The sequence below is a fragment of the Phocoena phocoena genome, chromosome 14, assembly GCF_963924675.1.
Source record: "Phocoena phocoena chromosome 14, mPhoPho1.1, whole genome shotgun sequence".
Lineage (NCBI taxonomy): Eukaryota > Metazoa > Chordata > Mammalia > Artiodactyla > Phocoenidae > Phocoena > Phocoena phocoena.
The window spans coordinates 48946485-48971844 of record NC_089232.1 but is presented as its reverse complement, the minus strand read 5'-3'; the positions used below and the strand labels follow the sequence as shown (position 1 = coordinate 48971844).

Here is a 25360-nt window from a genome sequence, read left to right as displayed (position 1 = left end):
GTGGGTCAACATGGTGGGTGGACAGTTGGAAATGGAAATTCATGCCTTCTACTTAGAGATGAAGGTGTATAACTCTCGGAAGCAATTACTAAAATTTATTATTATAGCTCATAAAACAGACTCGCTGACGTGTGGCTATTGACCACTGAGAAAATTTAAGCGGTATGTATTCATAAGAAGGGAATTATTTAATCAGGATATTTTGACATAGGTTGTTGGAAGAAGTGATTTTATAGTATTATTAGCTAAAATGCCATCATTTAACTAGCTTGTGATTGTGTATAAGCAAAGCATAAGGCAACCGACTATAGATGAATTCACAGATGGAGAAAAAGACCTTCTAAAGAGAAGTACCTCACCCATAAGCTGCCTGATTTCTAAAATCTCTTTAACAGGACATTAATTCTTCAGCTACACAAATATTTCTGAGTACCTACTAGTGCAAGGCAGGGCTCTTTATTCATCTTTTACCTAACACAGTCTTTGCTTTTGAGAAGCTTATTATTTCCTTTTAACATAAAGCTCTATGCTTCCCCAAAGTACCACATAATTAGATAGAATTGCCCCAAATTACTTTTATTCCCAAGGGTATATAATTTTCAAGTCTCTCAAAAGTGTACATGGCCCATCCTTATTTTGCAGTCTGTTCCTAGGGTTCATCTCTGTAGACTGGGGAGAGCCTGAGGACACTGTGTGCCTGGGAATCTTAGGAAGCTGGATCATGGGCTTGCAGAGGAAATGTCACTTAGGGAGGGAAAACAGGTAAAGGAAGCTTAAAGTAAGGACAGTGAAAACAACCTTTGCCTATTTCAAATCTTGGGTTGGCCCAGATTACCACCACTTCAGGGATTTTATAAAATGTTGCTGCATTGCTTTTGCAAAAAAGACCGCCTGGTCAGCAGAGTGGGATGACCTCTATAAACAGAAATGCTGTGATGTTTAGCCATCAAGCAGAAATTTCAGGGGCAACAGGACACTGCAGTCTGCACGCTTCTGCCCAAAGTACAAACCACACAGGTCAAGCAAATAAGTAAAAGCAGGGAAGGACTAAAACCTTTAGCTGCCCTAAACTCTGAAAAGATGATGGTATGTCCCTCCCCAAGCCAGGGTCCAATACAACTCCAGAAAACTATATTCACATGCTGATTTATAAATGGTGGCTTTGAGTTTAACCAAATATTTTATGATCAGTGAGCCCGACACTGTGTAAAAGGAGGAAGAACTTTACCACATGCAATTTTTATATACACACCCACATTTTTTAAATTGTAAAATATGTGTAATGGAGTCTCTGCAAATCATTTCCCACAATGTGTACTGGGTTGCTTTTTTTTTTGCAATATCAAACTTTTTTTCCCAAAACCATTTTTTTTGGAAACCCAGTTTTTTGATACCCAAAGCATGGGTGAATTGAAGCATACCTCTTTAAGTAACAATTAAAAAGTAAAATGAACAAACTTGTGCTGAAAACCATTCTAAAACACATTATTCACTCCCCTGCCTTCTTAATCAAAGGACGCTGAATGTAATTTAACCTTTTTTATAATGACATGGGTTTCACTATTATGAATAGTAATTATTCTATGGTGCTGTGACACAGTGAGACTCTTAGGGATTCTTACCTACACATGAAGTGGCCTAGCTGCCTTTTTTTTTTTTTTCCATTTTGAGTCAGCTGTTTATAAATTTTCTTGGGCCTTTCTCATTGGCATGATGTATACATTAGTTGGCTTTTATTTACTACACTCATTGTAGTCAGCCTACCTGTTTCCATCAACTCCTAACCAATAAAGCAAGACATTCCCAATGTGCCAAAGCTCTGGGAAACTACTCTGTGCTGGGGTATTGGGCCAGTGCTTACTGAACTTTAATGTGCTACAGTTCTCTCCGGGGTCTTCTTAAAATGCAGATTCTGATCCAGTAGTTCTGAAACAGAAACTAAAATTCTGCATTTCTCACCGGCTCCCAGGTAATACCCATGCTGCCAATCCTTGAAACACATTTTGAGTGGCAAGATGTTAGATAATCATGTCATTTTAGAATTATGTCTAAACTAAAGGTAAACTAGTTCGGAGGGAGGAATTAAAGACTACTCTCCTACAAATAAGTCCTAACAATTTAGATTATGGACATTAAATTTAATATCTCCAAAATGACTTCCCTTATCAATATGCCCATCCCCTGACCTGACCATACAAACTGCATCTCTCTTCTTTACACTGGCATAGAACTTAATTTCTGCCTCTCTGTGGAACATGTGTCTTTACAAATTGTTGTTATTTAGACATGTCAGGTACTAAACTGGAAGAAGAACCAAGTCTTATGTATCTGTGTATTCCTTAATACTATGTTTTGCTCAAAAAATGATTTTTGAATAAATGTAAAGATTGGAGAATTAAAAACTATAAGGTAGTTTCTATATAATATCAGATTCTTTATTGTGTGATAAATAATGAGGAAATGAATCCGGAAGTAATACTTCCTATACTAGATAAGGACTCAGATAATTGATCAGGAAGTGAAGCAATACCATAATCAAATATATCCATGTCAAGTTCTAATAAACTGCTAAGAAAGTAAAGTTTGGTCTCAGAGTTCCTGCCTCCGTGTGCTATACACAGCCCTTCCTAGCTTCCCTACCCACACACACATACCTAATAGAACACACATGCACACACACACAGGCACAAATTTGAACATATACCATCTACACATTCTTTAACTTCCAAAACCTCCTCTGGAGAAAGAGTCTGAGATTAATTTACACTAAAATGTAAATGACTGACTATGGCTTAAAGAGCTATTTCTTACCTCCACCCTAAGGCGAGTTTGAATTTTTAACAGAAATCCAACTCTATATGTAATGGAATGAAGCCATTAAAGAAGACTTTTTGGCTTTTAATGACAAAGCAAGCGACAGATTTACATAGAGGCCCTCTGAGTACCTCTACATCATGTTATGCTAGCAGTGAACTTCTCCTGAATAATCGCTAACAGCTTTCCTGTACCTGGGCTGTAAAGTTTCTCCATAGTGATAAGCTGCTTCTAGCCTGATATGAGGAACCAATGTGCACAGAAAATCCCCACTAAAAATACAAGCTACAGAACCGGTCAGGGCTAAAGCAGGACAAACACAAAAATCAATTTGGCAGCTCCTTTGAATCTATACTGTGTTTCTTTCCAAGGGAAGACAGGATTTATAATCTAGTTGGGAAAGAATAAAACAAAGTCTCAGTCTCCATTAAACATCTGTGTAATGAAAATTGTCTAACTAGAGATGATTCAAATATCTAAGTAATAGTATCAATGAAAGCAAACATCATGCTAGATTTTGACGCAATACCATTTTACTAATTTAATCTAGCAAACAATCTGCTACTTACTCCACAGCTTTAATTAAATCAGTGTCTACCTCTGTGGAATTCTGAATGGAATCAATGACAGGTGTTCAGGAGGAAAGGTAAGGGATAAAATAAGGCAGTCAACATAATTTAGAGAGATTTCTATGAAGCCACTCTGTACCACCATATTCCTAAATAACAGAGAATAAGAAAATAGCTCTAGATGATATTCTACAGTCTAGAAGCATTTCTCCCAATCACAGGATATCAATGTGATGAAAGGCACACTTAGGGGGGAAGGATCTGCCTTTCCCGACCCTACAGACTGTTCACTGTAAAAATGACGGGAAATCAGCTCAGAAGTCTGAGCACAACATGGGCGAGGAAGACATTCTGGAGTTACAGATGAGCTCTGGCAGAATGTGTGACAGACAGCCACAGAATGAAGTTCCCACATTTGCTTTCTTGGTCAACCAGGAGTTGTTCAATAGTGAAAGTCAGACAACAGAAGCTCGATTTCAGATAAGATAAAAAAGATATAAAATTTTTATTTTCTTCCCACAACAAAACAAGTCAGCACATTTTGCTGAGACAGAAGATGTACAAGCTTGGCAGTGCCTTATAAATCGCAGACCACAGTTATGGTAAGCTGGGCTTCCGACTCGAAGAGAACTGGTTTTGAGCCCCAGCCCAAGAAATCATGGCTATTTAATGTCTCTAATTTCAGTGTCCTCATCACAAAACGTGGATCATAATATCTACCTCCCAGAGAGGTTATAGGATAAATGAAATAATATTTATGGATTGTTTAGCAAAACGACCACTCAATAAATAGTATGTATTACGACTTCCATGGAAAGCAATCATATTCAAGTTTAAATTTTATGGTCTCTTTCAGCTTGTCAAAATTAAAGGGGATAAACAGGATGCATATTAAACCTGTGCAATCACTGGAGGCTGAAATGAATTAAAATACGTAAAGCACTTAGAGGGTGCTATAAAAGAGTTAGCTATCATCACAGAGCGATGTATAATGTGTTAAGAAGATGGGGGGGGAATTTCAAGATGGCGGAGGAATAAGACGTGGACATCACCTTCCTCCCCACAAATACATCAGAAGTACATCTACATGTGGAACAGCTCCTACAGAACACTTATTAAACGCTGGCAGACCTCAGACTTCCCAAAAGGCAAGAAACTCCCCATGTACCTGGGTAGGGCAAAAGACAAAAGGAAAAATAGAGACAAAAGAACAGGGATGGGACCTGCACCTCCGGGAGGGAGCTGTGAAGGAGGAAAAGTTTCCACACACTAGGAAGCCCCTTCACCGGTGGAGATGGGGGTGGGCGGGAGGAGGGGGAAGCTTCAGAGCCACGGAGGAGAGCACAGCAACAAGGGTGCAGAGAGCAAAGTGGAGAGATTCCCGCACAGAGGACTGGTGCCAACCAGCACTCACCAGCTTGAGAGGCTTGTCTGCTCACCTGCCGGGGCGGGCGGGGGCTGGGAGCTGAGGCTCGGGCCATTGGATGAGGTCAGATCCCAGGGAGAGGACTGGGGTTGGCTGCGTGAACACAGCCTGAAGGGGGTTAGCGTGCCACAGTTAGCCAGCAGGGAGTCTGGGAAAAAGTATGGACCTGCCTCAGAGGCAAGAGACCACTGTTTTGGGGTGCGCGTGGAGAGGGGATTCCTTCCCTGTCTGCCCAGAGAAGGCAGAGCACCGCCTAAAAGAGCTCCAGAGACGGGCGTGAGCGGTGGCTATCAGCTTGGACACCAGAGATGGGCATGAAATGCTAACGCTGCTGCTGCAGCCACCAAGAAGCCTGTGTGCGAACACAGGTCACCATCCACACCTCCCCTCCCGGGAGCCTTTGCAGCCCGCCACTGGCAGGGTCGCGTGATCCAGGGACAACTTCCCCGGGAGAAAACACAGCACGCCTCAGGCTGTTGCAAAGTCATTCTGGCCTCTGCCATCACAGGCTCACCCGGCATTCCAATTATAACTACTGTACCCCTCCCTCCCTCTGGCATGAGTGAGCCAGAGCCCCCTAATCAGTGCTGCTTTAAACCCATCTGGTCTGGGCGGAACAGAAGCCTGAGGGTAACCTACACACAGAGGTGGGGGCAACACCAAAGCTGAACCCCAGGAGCTGTGCGAACAAAGAAGAGAAAGGGAAATATCTCCCAGCAGCCTTAGGAGCAGAGGATTAAATCCCCACAATCAACTTGAGATACCCAGCATCCGTGGAATACCTGAAAAGACAATGAATCAACCAAAATTGAGGGGATGGAATTTGGGAGCAACTGTAGACTTGGGGTTTACTGTCTGCGATTGACTTGTTTCTGATTTTTATGTTTACCTTAGAATAGCTTTTAGCTCTTGTAATCATTGGTAGATTTTTTTATTGGTTTGGTTGTTCTCTTTTTTAAAATAACTATTTAATTTTAATAATTTTTAAATTTTAATTATTTTCCTTCTTTATTTCTCCCTTTTCTTCTGAAGCGTGTGGCTGACGGGTCTTGGTGCTCTGGCCGGGTGTCAGGCCTGAGCCGCTGAGGGGGGAGAGCAAAGTTCAGGACACTGGACCACCAGAGACCTCCCGGCCCCACATAATATAATCGGCGAGAGCTCTCCCAAAGATCTCCATCTCAACGCTAAGACCCAGCTCCACCCAACGGCCAGCAAGCTTCAGGGATAGATGCCCCATTCCAAACAACTAGCAAGACAGGAACAAAACCCCATCCATTAGCAGAAAGGCTGCCTAAAATCATGCTAAATTCAAAGACACTCCAAAACAAACCACTGGATGCAGCCTGCCCACCAGAAAGATAAGATCCAGCCCAACCCACCAGAACACAGGCACCAGTCCCCTCCACCAGGAAGCCTAAACAACCCACTGAACCAACCTTACCCACTGTGGGCAGACACCAAAAACAACGGGAACTACGAACCTGCAGCCTGCAAAAAGGAGACCCTAATCTCAGTAAGTTAAGCAAAATGAGAAGACAGAGAAATATGCAGCATATTAAGGAGCAAGGTAAAAACCCACCAGAACAAACAAATGAAGAGGAAATAGGCAGTCTACCTGAAAAATAATTCAGAGTTATGATAGTAAAGATATCCAAAACCTTAGAAATAGAATGGAGAAAATACAAGAAACGTTTAACAAGGACCTAGAAGAACTGAAGAGCAAACAATGATGAACAATGCAATAAATGAAATTAAAAATTCTCTAGAAGGAATCAATAGCAGAATAACTGAGGCAGAAGAATGGAAAAGTGACCTGGAAGATAAAATAGTGGAAATAACTACTGCAGAGTAGAATAAAGAAAAAAGAATGAAAAGAATTGAGGACAGTCTCAGAGCCTTCTGGGGAAACATTAAACGCACCAATGTTCGAATTATACGGGTCCCAGAAGAAGAGAAAAAGAAAAGTTCTGAGAAAATATTTGAAGAGATTATAGTGGAAAACTTCCCTAATAAGGGAAAGGAAATAGTTAATCAAGTCCAGGAAGTGCAGACAGTCCCATACAAGATAAATCCAAGGAGAAACATGCCAAGACACATAGTAATCAAACTATCAAAAATTAAATACAAAGAAAAAATATTAAAAGCAGCAAGGGAAAAACAACAAATAACATACAAGGGAATCCCCATAAGGTTAACAGCTGATCTTTAAGCAGAAACTCTGCAAGCCAGAAGAGAGTGGCAGGACATATTTAAAGTGATGAAAGGGGAAAACCTACAACCAAGATTACTCTACCCAGCAAGGATCTCATTCAGATTCAACGGAGAAATTAAAACCTTAACAGACAAGCAAAAGCTAAGAGAATTCAGCACCACCACACCAGCTTTACAACAAACGCTAAAGGAACTTCTCTAGGCAGGAAACACAAGAGAAGTAAAAGACCTACAATAACAAACCCAAAACAATTAAGAGAATGGTAACAGGAACATACATATCGATAATTACCTTAAATGTAAATGGATTAAATGCTACAACCAAAAGACATAGACTGGCTGAATGGATACAAAAACAAGACGCGTATACGTGCTGTCTACAAGAGACCCACTTCAGTCCTAGGGACACATACAGACTGAAAGTGAGGGTATAGAAAAAGATATTCCATGAAAATGGAAATCAAAACAATGCGGGAGTAGCAATTCTTATATCAGACAAAATAGACTTTAAAATAAAGACTATTATAATAGGCAAAAAAGGTCACTACATAATGATCAAAGGATCAATCCAAGAAGAAGATATATAACAATTGTAAATATTTATGCACCCAACATAGGAGCACCTCAATAAATAAGGCAAATGCTAACAGCCATAAAAGGGGAAATCGAGAGTAACACAATCATAGTAGGGGACTTCAACACCCCACTTTCACCAATAGACATATCATCCAAAATGAAAATAAATAAGGAAACACAGTTTCAAATGACACATTAAACAAGATGGACTTAATTGATATTTATAGGACATTCCATCCAAAAGCAACAGAATACACTTTCTTCTCAAGTGCTCATGAAATATTCTCCAGGATAAATCATATCTTGGGTCAAAAATCAAACCTTGGTAAATTAAAAAAAAATTGAACTCGTATAAAGTATCTTTTCTGACCACAATGCTATGAGACTAGATATGAATTACAGGAAAAAGACTGTAAAAAACACAAATACATGGAGGCTAAACAATACACTATGAAATAACCAAGAGATCACTGAAGAAATCAAAGATGAAACAAAAAAATACCTAGAAACAAATGACAATGAAAACACGATGACCCAAAACCTATGGGATGCAGCAAAAGCAGTTCTAAGAGGGAAGTTTATAGCAATACAATCCTAACTCAAGAAACAAGAAACATCTCAAATAAACAATCTAACCTTACACCTAAAGCAATTAGAGAAAGAAGAACAAAAAAACCCCAAAGGTAGCAGAAAGAAAGAAATCATAAACATCAGATCAGAAATAAATGAAAAAGAAATGAAGGAAACAATAGCAAAGATTAATAAATCTAAAAGCTGGTTCTTTGAGAAGATAAACAAAATTGATAAATCATTAGCCAGGCTCATCAAGAAAAAAAGGGAGAAGACTCAAGTCAACAGAATTAAAAATGAAAAAAGGCAAAGTATCAACTGACACTGAAGAAATACAAAGGATCATGAGAGATTACTACAAGCAACTATATGCCAATAAAATGGACAATCTGGAAGAAATGGACAACTTCTTAGAAAAGCACAACCTTCTGAGACTGAACCAGGAAGAAACAGAAAATAAAAACAGACCTATCGCAAGCACTGAAATTGAAACTGTGATTAAAAATCTTCCAACAAACAAAAGCCCAGGACAAGATGGCTTCACAGGCGAATTCTATCAGACATTTAAAGAAGAGCTAACACCTATCCTTCTCAAACTCTTCCAAAATACAAAAGAGGGAGGAACACTCCAAAACTCATTCTACGAGGCCAGCATCACCCTGATACCAAAACCAGACAAAGATGTCACAAAAAAAGAAAACTACAGGCCAATATCACGGATGAATACAGATGCAAAAATCCTCAACAAAATACCAGCAAACAGAATCCAACAACACATTAAAAGGATCATACACCATGATCAACTGGGGTTTATCCCAGGGATGCAAGAATTCTTCAATATACACAAATCAATCTATCTGATACACCATATTAACAAACTGAAGGAGAAAAACCAAATGATCATCTCAATAGATGCAGAAAAAGCTTTCGACAAAGTTCACCACCCATTTACAATAAAAACCCTCCAGAAAGTAGGTATAGAGGGAACTTATCTTAACATAATAAAGCCCATATATGACAAACCCACAGCCAACATCGTTCTCAATGGTGAAAAACTGAAACCATTTCCTCTAAGATCAGGAACAAGACAAGGTTGCCCACTCTCACCACTATTATTCAACATAGTTTTTGAAGTTTTAGCCCCAGCAACCAGAGAAGAAAAAGAAATAAAAGGAATCCAAATCAGAAAAGAAGTAAAGCTGTCACTGTTTGCAGATGACATGATACTATACATAGAGAATCCTAAAGATGCTTCCAGAAAACTACTAGAGCTAATCAATGAAGTTGGTAAAGTAGCAGGATACAAAATTAATGCACAGAAATCTCTTGCATTCCTATATACTAATGATGAAAAATGTGAAAGATAAATTAAGGAAACACTCCCATTTACCACTGCAACAAAGAGAATAAAATACCTAGGAATAAAACTACCTAAGGAGACAAAAGACCTGTATGCAGAAAACTATAAGGCAGTGATGAAAGAAATTAAAGACGATACAAACAGATGGACAGATATACCATATTCTTGCATTGGAGGAATCAACATTGTGAAAATGACTATACTACCCAAAGCAATCTACAGATTCAATGCAATCCCTATCAAACTATCAATGGCATTTTCCATAGAACTAGAACAAAAAATTTCACAATTTGTATGGCAACACAAAAGACCCCGAATAGCCAAAGCAATCTTGAGAAAGAAAAACAGAGCTGGAGGAAGCAGGCTCCCTGACTTCAGACTATACTACAAAGCTACAGTAATCAAGACAATATGGTACTGGCACAAAAACAGAAATATAGATCAACAGAACAGGATAGAAAGCCCAGAGACAAACCCATGCACAGATGGTCACCTTATCTTTGACAAAGGAGGCAAGAGTATACAATGGAGAAAGACAGCCTCTTCAATAAGCGGTGCTGGGAGAAATGCACAGCTACATGTAAAATAATGAAATTAGAACACTCCCTAAGACTGTACACAAAAATAAACTCAAAATGGATTAAAGACCTAAATATAAGGCCAGACACTATAAAATTCCTAGAGGAGCACCTAGGCAGTACACTCTATGCCATAAATCACAGCAAGATCCTTTTTGACCCACCTCCTAGAGAAATGGAAATAAAAACAAAAATAAACAAATGGGACCTAATGAAACTTCAAAGCTTTTGCACAGCAAAGGAAACCATAAGCAAGATGAAAAGACAACCCTCAGAGTGGGAGAAAATATTTTCAAATGAAGCATCTGACAAAGGATTAATCTGCTAAATATACAAGCAGCTCACGCACCTCAATATTAAAAAAAAAAAAAAAAAAACCCAATCCAAAAATGGGCAGAAGACCTAAACAGACATTTCTCCAAAGAAGATAAACAGATTGCCAACAAACACATGAAAGGATGCTCAACATCACTAATCGTTAGAGAAATGCAAATGAAAACTACAATGAGTTATCACCTCTCACACTCGTCAGAATGGCCGTCATAAAAATATCTACAAACAATAAATGCTGGAGACAGTGTGGAGAAAAGGAAACCCTATTGCACTGCTGGTGGGAATGTAAATTGATACAGCCACTATGGAGAACAGTATGGAGGTTCCTTAAAAAACTACAAATAGAACTACCATATGACCCAGAAATCCCACTACTGGGCATACACCCTGAGAAAATCGTAATTCAAAAAGAGACATGTACCACAATGTTCATTGCAGCTCTATTTACAATAGCCAGGACATGGAAGCACCCTAAGTGTCCATCGACAGATGAATAGATAAAGAAGATGTGACGCATATATACAATAGAATATCACTCAACCATAAAAGGAAATGAAATTGAGTTATTTGCAGTGAGGTGGATGGACCTGGATTCTGTCATAGTGAAGTAAGTCAGAAAGAGAAAAACAAATATTATATGCTAACACATATATATGGAATCTAAAAAAAAAAAAGGTTCTGAAGAACCTAGGGGCAGGACAGGAATAAAGATGCAGATGTAGAGAATGGACTTGAGGTCACAGGGAGGGGGAGAGGTAAGCTGGGATGAAGTGAGAGAGTGGCATGGACATATATGCACTACCAAATGTAAAATAGATAGCTAGTGGGAAGCAGCCACATAGCACGGGGAGATCAGCTCGGTGCTTCGTGACCAGCTAGAGGGGTGGGATAGAGAGGGTGGGAGGGAGACGCAAGTGGGAGGGGATATGGGGATATATGTATACATATAGCTGATTCACTGTTATACAGCAGAAACTAACACACCATTGTAAAGCAATTTTACTCCAATAAAAATTGTTAGAAAAAATTATAAAATGGAGAAAAAAATAAAAATGCTATTTGAGAGAAAAAAAAAAAGATGGGCTCTGCAGCCAGATTATCTGCATTCACGTTCCTATTTTACCTCTGACCAATTGTGTGCTTTGCACAAGTCACTTGAACTCTGCCTCAGCTGCTGCTTCTATAAAATGAAGACAATAATAGTAATATTCACTCATCAGATAGTGGTGAAAATTAAGTAAGCTACTAGATGAAAATAAGAAATTGGCACAAACTAAGTTCTATTTAAGTACTAACATATAATTTTTTTTTCCTTTTTAGTACACACATACTGTTGCAGACAGACCTGAGAGAGATCTCTGACAATTTCTGCCTCTTGGTATCCAAGGCTTTTGGTAATCCCCTCCCCTTGAATGTAGGCAGGTCCCATGACCGGTTTCTAGCTAATATGAAACAGCAAATGTGTCACACCCCAGATTAGGTTATAAAGACTGAGTCTTAGAGGACTGGAGTCTTAGGGGACTGGCCTTGAAGAAGCAAGCTCCTATGATGTGAACTGCTTATGGAAGGGTCACATGGCAGGGAACTGCAGGTGGCCTCTAGGAGCTGAGAGCCTCAGTCTTACAACCACACAGAATTGAGTTCTCGCGACTGTTTAAGCTGGGAGGATGCTGCTAAGATTCTAGAAAGGAATACGGGCAAGCCAAACACTGTGACTGCAATCTTCTGATAGCCTGAGCAGAGAGCCCGGTTAGCCATGCCTTGACTCCTGCCCCACAGAAACCATGAGATAATAAATGCGTACTGTTTTAAGCCTGTAAGTTTTTTGCATTTGTTACGCATTAATAGAAAACCAATACATATACCTCCATGTAAAATTCAGAGAAAAGAATAGTAAGATGTGGAAAAGTTTAAATTTTTTCAGTGTCCTGGTATATTTTTCTGATACTTGACTGTACTAAGCATTGTGAGTCCAGTGTTAGTTCCAGGCTGGACAGCTGTGGCCTGGTCAAAGACATTGCTAAGTCTGTCTTTGTTAATTACACTGAGAACGATCTAACTCTGGTCTACACTTGTCCTCCTGGCCTGACTTCAGCTTTTGGCCCTCGTGAATGGCAAGAGTATTAGGATGTCAGTGATGTTCGTTTTTCTAGCTTCGGTTCCCAGTTCAGAATTTTTAGCAAAAAAGTATGAACTCAACAGCCTTTTTGAGAGTGGGAATGGGAGACCGAAACATTTGTTGTGTAATGTCAAAGTTTAGTAGGCTTTGCTGACACGGCTTACCCTGAATAGTACTGGTTTTCTGAGGAGTTTCCATCCTCCTTCCCTCATCTGTTTGCTCCGCTTTGCCATTCCAGAGAAACAGACTGGGAGTCAAGGTATTCGTGTACTGGTTTGGGCTTGGCTTACTGCTGGTTGTAGGACTAAAGATGACACAGATGAGTTAGCTTAACTCTGTGCTCTACTGACCTCACAGGGTTGGGGTCAGGGAAGAGATGAATAATAAATGAAAATGAAGTTCCGGGGAAAAGTTACAAAAGCAGAACAAATACAAGGCAGTGATATTGCAGAAAGTCTGGAAAGCTCAAAGGAATCTAGGTAAACATTAAAAAAGCCTCAAGTTCTTTATCATATCAGAAGCTATCTCATATTGCCCATTCCAAAGGAGGAGCTTGCTTACGATTTAGAGTTTAGACTGAGGGATTCACGGAATTTGAGAACTGGAAAACAAGTTAGTTTTTCTCCTAGTCAACTCCTGTATAAGAGCAGTGGTTTTCTAAATTGTTGAGTAGGGTTCTGAGGCTCAGTGGAAGAGAGTATTCCAATTAATTATCCATCACTGTCTGCTATGGGCACAAGAGGGGATAGTGGCAGAGGTGGCATGCAGGCTACACATCTTCTGACCCTAATTCTAGTGCGACTGTTTTAAGCTATGCCTGAGAGCACAGATGCATGGGGGGAAGATATAGCTTGTCCTTTGCTTTCAACTTTGGAACAACATCACAAAAGGCAATTTGTATATTTCCTTACTCCTGTTAAGCATCTATATTCATAATGCCAACCATGAATTTCTGCTACTTCAGAAAGCCATTTTATTTCTTAAATTTGTGATGTCTCTATTACATTTTGCCAGTGTGAGGAAATGAGTGTCTAATCTTGTCGATGTAATATTTATTCTCAATCCCTGTAATATCCATTCATCCTTATTTGAAAGTTGATAAAATCTGTTGGCAACCTCCTTGAACCTGCAAAGCAGTTATCCAAAAAAATAATTTGCAAAATGTTCAATATAAATGGGCACATAGGCCATCCTTGAACACTGATGTGTCTTTTTGATTCACATGTTTAACTCAATTTTCCTGAAGTCAACTGTAAACTTTAAAATTGTTTATTAATTTTTTACAACCTTGTTTTAAAACTTACAAACCATAACATAGTGATCTTTGAGGATTACATCTGAAACAGATAATATTTCCAGTAATCCCCGGGAGGCTATGGGTCAGAAATGATGAGCAATTCCACAAGGTATTTCTAGACATAACGAACAGTATACACTTTTATGTTATTTCAGATAGAATATCAAGGATGGAACATTTTGGTTCCCCTTGGCTTAACAGATGCCCCCTCTCATTTAGAAATATTTCTTTTTTTTTTTTTTTTTTTTGCGGTACGCGGGCCTCTCACTGCTGTGGGCTCTCCCGTTGCGGAGCACAGGGTCCGGACGCGCAGGCTCAGCGTCCATGGCTCACGGGCCCAGCCGCTCCGCGGCATGTGGGGTCTCCCCAGACCGGGGCACGAACCCGTGTCCCCTGCATCGGCAGGCGGACTCTCAACCACTGTGCCACCAGGGAAGCCCAGAAATATTTCTTGACGAAATCTAGTTGGAGAGCTAGAAATGTACAATTTAAACACAATGCAATAAGGATTGATTTGCACTATAAGAAGAAATCTAGAGGGTCAGGAAAAGGCATGGTGAATTGGATGAAGGAAGGGCAAGTAGATTATTGCTGGAGTACAAAGTTTACACTGGTGAGACGGTAGAGATAAAAGAAGATGAAGAGATAGGCAGGGGTTAGATCAGAAAGAACCTTGTAGTTCATTTTAAGGAACTCAGGCACCTTAAAGCTTTGAAGCAGGGCAGTGACAGGGTCAGATAGGCATTTTATATAAACCCTTGAACCTGAGGAAAGACTTGTGTTTCATGACTCTTTCAGTTATAATAAAATATTTATTGTACTCCGTAATAAGCGTCTGTCATTATGCAATCCATTTCTTAGTCTTTCAAAACTCACAAGGACATATATTTTAAAAAATGTGGCACTCTCTGGTGTCAATTTGTATGAGACATTTTTGGGGGGAGGCAAATTATTTTTGTGTTTAGTGGTTGCTGTAGTTCTCTTGAGTCTTTTCAGTGTTCCCAATTTAGGCTACTTGGCATATCAAAATTTTATGGCTCACAAAAGTGGGGTTTCCGTATTCAATCTTGAATTGCTTATTTATATTCTTCCTCTGAAAATTCACAGTTTTTCAAAGCCATCTCTTTACTCTCTCTTCCCCGCTTCCTTTGCCTCTCAAATCAACAACTTGAAGATAGGTGAATTAACACACACTAGTTTGTAATAATAATGTAGGTAATTTGACACTCTGAATTATGGTCCGGGCAGAGAATATTAGGTACATTCTGTCTCCCAAACATCATCACAGGTTATTCATATTCATTTCTTACTATATGCATCTAAAGTGCAAATTAAAATAATTTAGAATTCTGCAGGAAAGACAGAGGGAGGTAAAAGCTTATTGCCCATCTCATTGCTAAAGCGCTGGAAATATTTTCAGCATTCCACAGATCCACAGCTTGAAAAGCTCATTGTTTAAACATGGCATCATGAGGGCACCACAGTGTAGAAAACAGTGGGGTAGGCTGTCGCCCTGCAGCCAGTAATAATCCACAGTAACCAACGGAATGATAAATGCTTCATAAAACTATCTTTTTTCTTAGTTCATTATTGAATATTTTAAATTTATTTAGTATTCCTGCTGCAAAGAATACAATAAAGGAATTATCAATCGATAGATCATGTTCTTATCAAGTGCCAGACAAAATAATCCTCATAATGTAACTACCCGCTGTGAAAAGATAGTAGGAAACTGGCCGGAAGGAACCATAATGTTAATATAACCGAATGCTATGCAGAACAAAACTATGATATACTGTGGGGAGCAGAAAAGGCGATTATCTTTAAAGAAGAGATAGACTTTTATACAAGTGTTAGATTTTGATTCCTAATACTTGAGAGGATGCAAACGTGCTTCACCTCTGAAATGGCTCTAAATTTTTTCCCCCTTTTTACCAGCCCACTGTTTTTCTTCAGGCCATGAACAGCATTGTCTACCTGGATAATTGTGAGAATCTACTCACTGGTATCCAATGGCTTCAGATTTCATACGGTTGAATCGACCATCCACTCTTCACCAGTGTTATCTTTCGAAAACGCAAACAATTTCACGTTACTGCTAAAAATAAAACAAACAACAAAACCACACTCTTCCAGAGCATCCCATTACCCAGAGAATTATGGTCTAACCTCTTTTGTGGCGTATCCAATATTCTCTAAACATCTACTCTAAATTACTCCCATCCTCGTCTTCTACTATTCCCTGCGTTCTAATTACCCTGTGTCTGCACCAAATTCTCTAAAACACTGTGCATGTTCACAACTATAGACCTTCGCTCATGCTGAAGCCCCTGCTTCGAATGTTTTTCCGCTAATTCGTCACCTGAGAAAAACTTACTGCCAAGGCTATTATTTTCATCACAGTTTGACTTGTTGGTTTTATTGGAATCTGTTTTGCACTGCAGAGAACTTCTTGAAAGTATTAGTTAACCACTAACCTTGTGCTATTGAAATAACACAATAAATACATGTTGAGTAAAGCTGAAATCATACCTTAGTTGTCTTTTTCGTCATCGATGACTAACATTGTTCTTATACGTAACGGATCTTCAATAAGTACTTAAGCCTGTGGAACTTCCTCTGTCTGCACCCTTTCACTTGGATAGCCACCCTCTTCATTCTCAACCCTCACTTTCTTCTTTTTTTTCCCCCACTGGGGAATTTTGTGTATTTTTCAGCACCTATATATTGAAAACCTGTACAGCACGTGATTGCCTCACCCTATGCCTGTCAAAAGCCACACTGAATACAGAAGCAGAAACACAGACTCTAGTGTGATGTCTTGTCCTTGGTGCCTCCTTTGGGCTCCTGTCCCACTCTTGCTTTCCAGCTGTCCAGCAAGGCCGAGGCCACCAAGTGGAAGAAAGGTGGCAGCTCGGGGGGACGAGGCCTGTCTGATTGGTCAGGAGGCTTCCCAATCTGTACACTGAGCCTCAGGCTCCTAGACGGAGCCCAGCACTGTGGCACGATGTCTGGTTCAGCGCTGGACGAGCAAGGGCTCACAGACTGATTGACTGCCTCGTGATGAAAGCTATTTTTAAAATAGGCGTCCTCCTTAGGGAGGCCAAACAGTAGGAATTCCAGTGTATTTAGCAGCCGTACTTGTTTTTCTTTAAAAATTATTGACTCTTTGGTTCCAGTAAGTTGACCACCACAACCTCATCTCCCTGGAACCAGGTAACTGAACACAACAGATTGTGGGGATCCCAGACCCTCTGAGCGAGGAGAGAGCACAGTGCAGGGAGGATCTCTAACGGGAGCTCATTCTGATTCCTCACTTCCCAAGGTGTCTGCACAGCCCAGAGAGGTGCAAAGCTGGGAGCAGAAGCCGTGACAGTCTGAGGGCAGCGTTCAGGCCAAGAGGGAAACCCAGCTTCCTTCAGCCACTCTGGGCAGAAAGTCCTGGAAGTTTGTCCCTTAGCTGAAAAATCTGACAGATTTGAGCGCATCCTGGTCCTCCCCGAGGCCTCTGCCGCAGGCCGCGTCAGAAGCCGCAGGCCCCGGAGGAGGGCCGTCTTCCCCACAGTCCTCGTCCTCGCTGTCCTCGCTGTCCCCACTTCTGCTCCGGGCGGGCCTCGGGGACGGTGGCGCTGAGCTGGCTTATCAGCGCCTGCCAGAGGCAGCTGTTCCAACGGCTTTTCCTGTTTTCTGCCCTCAATCAGGATCCCCAGAGCAACGTCCAGGATTTCAGCTTCATTCATGCAGTACACAGTCCTCACGGCAGGAAGTCTGGCTGCAGCCACTGGCGCCGTGGCTCTTCTCCTCCTTTTGGGGGTCTTCACCTGCACCGTCCTCTTTTCAGCCACCTGGGCTCTCATCCATGCGGGAGGCACCCTTCTTTTATTCTCAGATTCTAAGTCTTCCACCTCCCTAGTCTCTCATGAAGAGGAACCAGGGCCCAAGCTTAATGACTTCAGGACAGCAAATCCCACTCTCTCATCACACCAGGAATTACAGGTCTGTTTGTCCTGAATGGGAGTCCAGCTTTAATTCCGGCGACAGCGCCGCCCGCGTGCCCGGCGCTCACGCAGCACGGTTTCCTGCTTCCGGGCCCGCACCCCCTTCTTGGCTTCCGGGTCACGTCCAGGAGTCTGATTCTGGGCGGTTGTAGGGAGCTCGGAGCCCGGCCGGCCGGGCCCCGCCCCGCGCTCACTGTGGCCACACCCGCCCCCTCCTCAACCCTCTTTCAATCAGTGGACAAGTCCTGCTGATTCAGCAACGTCCCCCTTGCCTACAACCCATTCCCACTGCCACTACCCTAGTTCTGATTCTCATTACTTCTTTCTTGAATTACTGCAATTGTCTCTTCAGTGGTTGCTTGGCTTCCAGTCCCTCCCTTAGATCATTTTACAACCAGCTGGTTGAGTTGTTTTCCTGAAGCGCAGCTTGTAATAATTCCATTCCCTGTCTTGAAAAAAAATCAATGGCTCTCTAATGCCTGCAGAACAAGTCTAAACCCCTTAGCAGGTTGTCTATCATCTGCCCACCATGTGCTTTCCCAGATTTTGTTATATATCCCCCTGTACACACTCCACACACCACCCTAACCCTATTCTTTGTCATTCCCTGAACCTTTGTATGAATTCTCTCCCTTGACCTCCTAGTTGCTCTTTCCCTCATCTCAACTTGTTGATATGCCCACCTTTCAAGCAATGGATAAAATGCCCTGTTCCATAATTAGGTACTTCAAGTACCTAATCTCAGACTTTTTTGCTCATAGAGCATATTCGTTGCATTACTAAAAATGTACAAATGTAATCTAGTAATCTCATTTCAATGTTATTCGTACATAAAACTCTATTTTTTAATTTTTATTTTCTTATACAGCAGGTTCTTATTACTCATCAATTTTATACACATCAGTGTATACATGTCAATCCCAATCGCCCAATTCATCACACCTCCACCCTCACCCCCCCTGCCACTTTACCCCCTTGGGGTCCATACGTTTGTTCTCTACATCTGCGTCTCAATTTCTGCCGTGCAAACTGGTTCATCTGTACCATTTTTCTAGGTTCCACATATACGTGTTAACATACGATGCTTGTTTTTCTCTTTCTGACTTACTTCACTCTGTATGACAGTCTCTAGATCTATCCACGTCTCAACAAATGACCCAATTTCATTCCTTTTTATGGCTGAGTAATACTGCATTGTATAGATGTAACACATCTTCTTTATCCATTCATCTGTCGATGGGCATTTTGGTAGCTTCCATGACGTGGCTATTGTAAATAGTGCTGCAATGAACATTGGGGTGCATGTGTCTTTTTGAATTATGGTTTTCTCTGGGTATATGCCCAGTAGTGGGATTGCTGGACCATATGGTAATTTTATTTTTAGTTTTTTAAGGAACCTCCATACTGTTCTCCATAGTGGCTCTATCAATTTACATTTCCACCAACAATGCAACACCCTCTCCAGCATTTGTTGTTTGTAGATATTCTGATGACGCCCATTCTAACTGGTGTGAGGTGGTACCTCATTGTAGTTTTGATTTGTATTTCTCTGATAATTAGTGATGTTGAGCAGCATTTCATGTGCCTCTTGGCCATCTGTATGTCTTCTTTGGAGTAATGTCTATTTAGGTCTTCTGCCCATTTTTGGATTGGGTTTTTTTTTTTTTTTAATACTGAGCTGCATGAGCTGTTTCAATATTTGTGAGGTTAATCGCTTGTCAGTGGCTTCGTATGGAAATATTTTCTCCCATTCTGAGGGTTGTCTTTTCGTCTTGTCTATGGTTTCTTTTGCTGTGCAAAAGCTTATAAGTTTAATTACGTCCCATTTGTTTATTTTTGTTTTTATTTCCATTACTCAAGGAGGTGGGTCAAAAAAGATCTTGCTGTGATTTATGTCAAAGAGCGGCCTTCCTATGTTTTCCTCTAAGAGTCTGATAGTGTCTGGCCTTACATTTAGGTCTTCAATCCATTTTAAGTTTATTTTTGTGTATGGTGTTAGGGAATGTTCTAATTTCATTCTTTTACATGTAGCCGTCCAGCTTTCCCAGCACCATTTATTGCAGAGACTGTCTTTTCTCCATTGTCTATCCTTGCCTCCTTTGTCATAGATTAGTTGACCATAGGTGCGTGGGTTTATCTCTGGGCTTTCTATCTTGTTCCATTGATCTATGTTTCTGTTTTTGTGCCAGTACCATATTGTCTTGATTACTGTAGCTTTGTAGTATAGTCTGAAGTCAGGGAGTCTGATTCCTCCAGCTCCGTTTTTTTCCCCTCAAGACTGCTTTGGCTATTGGGGGTCTTTTGTGTCTCCATACAAATTTTAAGATTTTTTTTTTTTTTTTTTTTTTTTTTTTTAAATTTTAAGATTTTTTGTTCTAGTTCTGTACAAAATGCTATTGGTAATTTGACAGGGATTGCATTGAATCTGTAGATTGCTTCGGGTAGTAGAGTCATTTTCACAATACTGATTCTTCCAATCCAAGAACATGGTATATCTCTCCAACGGTTGGTATCATCTTTAATTTCTTTCATCAGTGTCTTATAGTTTTCTGCATACAGGTCTTTTGTCTCCCTAGGTAGGTTTATTCGTAGGTATTTTATTCTTTTTGTTGCAATGGTAAATGGGAGTGTTTCCTTAATTTCTCTTTCAGATATTTCATCATTAGTGTATAGGAATGCAAGGCATTTCTGTCCATTAATTTTGTATCCTGCAACTTGACCAAATTCATTGATTAGCTCTAGTACTTTTCTGGTGGCACCTTTAGGATTCTCTATGTAGAGTATTATGTCATATGCAAACAGTGACAGTTTTATGTCTTCTTTTCCAATTTGTTTTCCTTTTATTTCTTTTTCTTCTCTGATTGCTGTGGCTAGGATTTCCAAAACTATGTTGAATAACAGTGGCAAGAGTGGACATCCTTGTCTTGCTCGTGATTTAGAGGAAACGCTTTCAGTCTTCACCATTGAGAATGATGTTTTCTGTGGATCTGTCATATATGGCCTTTATTATGTTGAGGTAGGTTCCCTCTATGCCCACTTTCTGGAGAGTTTTTATCATAAATGGGTATATGGAGCTGGAGGAATCAGGCACCCTGACTTCAAACTACACTACAAAGCCACAGTAATCAAGACAATATGGTACTGGCACAAAAACAGAAATATAGATCAATGGAACAGGATAGAAAGTCCAGAGATAAATCCATGCATCTATGGTCACCTAATCTATGACAGAGGAGGCAAGAATATACAGTGGAAAAAAGACAGTCTTTTCAATAAGTGGTGCTGGGAAAACTGGACAGCTACATGTAAAAGAATGAAATTAGAACATTCCCTAACACCATACACAAAAATAAACTTAAAATGGATTGAAGACCTAAATGTAAGGCCAGACACTATCAAACTCTTAGAGGAAAACATAGGAAGGCCACTCTGACATAAATCACAGCAAGATCTTTTTTGATCCACCTCCTTGAGTAATGGAAATAAAGACAAAAATAAACAAATGGGACGTAATTAAACTTATAAGCTTTTGCACAGCAAAGGAAACCATAAACAAGATGAAAAGACAACCCTCAGAATGGGAGAAAATATTTTCAAACGAAGCCACTGACAAGGGATTAATCTCCCAAATATATAAACAGCTCATGCAACTGAGTATCAAAAAAACAAACAATCCAGTCAAAAAAATGGGCAGAAGATCTAAAAAGATATTTCTCCAGAGAAGACATACAGATAGCCAAGAGGCACATGAAAAGATGCTCAACATCACTAATTATCAGAGAAATGCAAATCAAAACTACAATGAAGTGTCACCTCAATGGCCATCATCAAAAAGTCTACAAACAATAAATGCTGGAGAAGATGTGGAGAAAAGGGAACCCTCTTGCACTGTTAGTGGGAATGTAACTTAATACAGCCACCATGGAGAACAGTATGAAGTTTCCTTAAAAAACTAAAAATAGAACTACTGTATGACCCAGCAATCCCACTACTGAGCATGTACCCTGAGAAAACCATAATTCAAAAAGACACATGCACCCCAATGTTCATTGCAGCAGTATTTACAATAGCCAGGACATGGAAGCAACCTAAACGTCCACTGACAGATAAATGGATAAAGAAGATGCGGCACATATATACAATGGAATATTACTCAGCCACAAAAAGGAACAAAACTGGGTCATTTATAGAGATGTGGATGGACCTAGAGACTGTCATACAGAGTGAAGTAAGTCAGAAAGAGAAAAATAAATATTGTATATTAATGCATATATGTGGAATTTAGAAAAATGGTTCAGACGAACCTATTTGCAAAGCAGAAATAGAAACAGAGACGTAGAGAACAAACGTATGGACACCAAGGGGATAAAGGGTGAGTGGGATGAATTGACAGGGTGGGATTGACATATATACATTGCTATGTATAAAATAGATAACTAATGAGAACCTGCTGTATAGCACAGGGAACTCTACTCAATGCTCTGTGGTTACCTAAACAGGAAGGAAATCCAAAAAAGAGGGGATATATGTATACATGTAGCTGATTCACTTTGCTGTACAGCCGGAAGTAACACATTATAAAGCAACTATACCCCAATTAAAAAAAAAATAGCATTGACCAATCACGAGGTTTTCTAAGTGACTTGGAATAGGATGACATATCTGTTAGGCAACAGTCATTGGAGGGGAAAGGTAACTTCAGGATTAGAGTTTACCTTTCTGGTCTGCTAATTATATAAAAAATATAAAATTACTCAACACTTTTCCTATCTGAAACAACCAGATTACTCTACATTATCAGAGCATAATGTCACTGAGGGTGTGTGTGCTTGGTTGGGGGAGGGTGTTATCAATTTTAATTATAAAGTTTTCAAGTGAGTAGAAGAGTTTCTATTTTTTTCCTGTAGATCTGTGTTTATTTTTGTCATTAGAGAAGTTTTTAAATATCCTGTTATTTTTTTAACACCCATATCTTTCATTTTTTGAAAATATTAAAAGAAAACAAATTGTACTGCTGATGTCTCACCATTTTAGCACATCAGAAAGAGAAGACTCTTTTACAGCTGTCTCTCCGCTGTTCAACTATGTGCTGCTGTGTAAGCCTTGACCTTAAGTCAGGTGGGGACCATCTCACTCACTCAAACCTAAACTTTAAGTCCTTGCAGAGTGTCTTTGGGTTCAGTGTTACGGCTCTTTCCCCAATCTTCACATATCTATAGCTAGTTGGTTGATGAAGCAAACTGTCATTGGTCTAATAATACGCAAACTGTGTCCATTGGTTTATTGCCAGATGATTTTTTTCATAATAAATTAATGATGTAAAACCCCTGTGCAAGCTAGCAAATCACTGTGAGTCAGAAAGCTCAACATGGCCTTAATCAATAATCCTATGCTACTACTTTTTCCAAAAAGTTCAATTATTCACTAAGAGTTTAGCTGAAAGTCTCCTTAGATTATTGCAATATTTAAGTAATATTTATGGAAATAGCCAAATATGTTCAGCTTTGGCTCTACCTCATGTGCAGACTTTTCACGAGCTCAGGAAAGTCACCATGGCCAGGAGAACTACTATAGTTCTTGATGACCTCTTGTCATTAGTGGAACTTTGGTGGCTTTGACAGAATCTCTATAGTCAGTGAGCACAGAAGGTTCACACTAAAGACACCAAATCAAGAAGAATCTCTAGGATTGGATTCAAAGAACATTAGAGATGGAGGGCATTATAGAAATCATTGAATAATCCCTCTCTCTCTCTTCTTTTTAAACAAGAAGACTTGTATCAAATATAGAGTTAGTTTGTAGCAAAGCTCTCTGACCCCTGGCCCTCCAGATCCCCTGCCACATCTATCTCCATATTGAACAACCTTTTTTCATACACAGATCTCAGAGTCATCCAACCAGTTCCAAAAGGAAGTCAGTTTTTATTACTAACATAATGGAGAAGTCTTCAGATTGTTAATTTAAAGTCATTATCAGACTAGGCTCAAGTTCAAATTTTCCAACTCTCTCAGTAAATCATACAAGAGCTAGAGTCAAGGTAACTAGAGCCTCAAAGCATAAAAAATAACTTGTTTGAAATGTATTTGCTGTGAGGAGGACACCCCACGTTTTAATGAACCTCAGAGCAGATATAAGCTGTCCTCAGTGGCTTTGGTATGAGTTGAGTTCCCTGCACATTCTTCCTTTAGAAATGCAAAAACTCTTTCAAGAATTTTATGCCTGCATGGAGAAAACTGCTATTGTGTACAATTAGCATATTTACTAAGGTTTGTCATTACTTTTGGTAATTAAAATCGTGCAAAGAGAGAGACATATCCAATTCAAGAAAATTACACAGTACAGTAATACGATCATAATGGTTGCCCGACAATTATTAAAATATACCAAACTCTTCTTTACAGTAAAAGTATTCACTAGAGTAGCTTCTGAATAAGATCATTGCTGTGCTTTCTATTTAAATATGTTTTTCTGCGCAGAAAATTATAATTACATTTGCATAACTACTGTAATCAATCTAGAATTATGGCTCAAATTGTTTTTTTTTTTTTTTTTTTGCGGTACACGGGCCTCTCACTGTTGTGGCCTCTCCAGTTGCGCAACACAGGCTCCAGACGTGCAGGCTCAGCGGCCATGACTCACGGGCCCAGCGGCTCCGCGGCATGCGGGATCTTCCAGGACCGGGGCACGAACCCGTGTCCCCTGCATCAGCGGGCAGACTCTCAACCACTGCGCCACCAGGGAAGCCCAATGGCTCAAATTTTTATTCCCCAAATCACTATTCTTTCTAAGACATCAGGAGCTCTGAGGCATAATCTGGGTTTGTGGATCATTATTCTAATTTGTAATGGGATTAAGTGTATTTTTGCACCTTCTTTACATGAATCAGTCATTCTAGGGATACAGTAGGCAATACAACTACTTTGTGCAATTTGTTTATTTCTAATTGAAAAACAGGCTTTAATTTCCCAAATCGATTTTGTCCAAAACAAAAGAAAATAAACCATTAGCAAAAACAATTATTTACATTTACAAAAGGAGAACACCAAACGATATTTGGATGAAGTGGACTTCCATAGGCAAGACAAACATTCATCTGTACATTCAGGTGTCCTGTACTTACTGAGGTTAGCTGGGATGGCCGAGCTAAATTCTGTTCCATCTTGGAAATACTGGCTACCATAAACCAAAGATTTCTTTTGAATGTTTCTCTTTATTCCTGATGAATTCAACAGGCTTCCATGGGACCTGATATTACAGCTATATCTATTTTTAAAATCCAAGTCAGATCTGATGAAAATGATAAGCAGACATAAATACCAATCTGCAACCAGCCTTCTAGAGCCATGGACCGGGAGGCTTGCTCTATGAGAACTTCCTGCTAGCTCCTTTTTCTGACCAGTCTGCTGACAGTGTCAGAATCCCACAGACCCTATCTGCATGGTTCTTGTCTCCGGAGGGCAGAGACTGAGGTGCAGTAGCAGACCAGAGCATGAGGTACTCTAAAATCCA

The 25360-nt window shown here is 40.0% G+C and overlaps 1 protein-coding gene across 22 annotated transcripts in view; it reads right to left on the bottom strand.

Annotated features, from left to right (window-relative positions):
* NRXN1 (neurexin 1) overlaps nucleotides 1-25360 on the bottom strand; it is a 1127862-nt gene that overhangs the window by 71942 nt on the left and 1030560 nt on the right. The window contains exon 21 of one of the 22 annotated variants that reach the window (XM_065890669.1): nucleotides 18247-18266. The exons of the other annotated variants lie outside the window; for them this stretch is intronic. Within the exon in view, the coding sequence (XP_065746741.1) occupies nucleotides 18247-18266 (20 nt within the window). The remainder of the gene's footprint in view (nucleotides 1-18246; nucleotides 18267-25360) is intronic. 22 annotated transcript variants of the gene reach the window in all.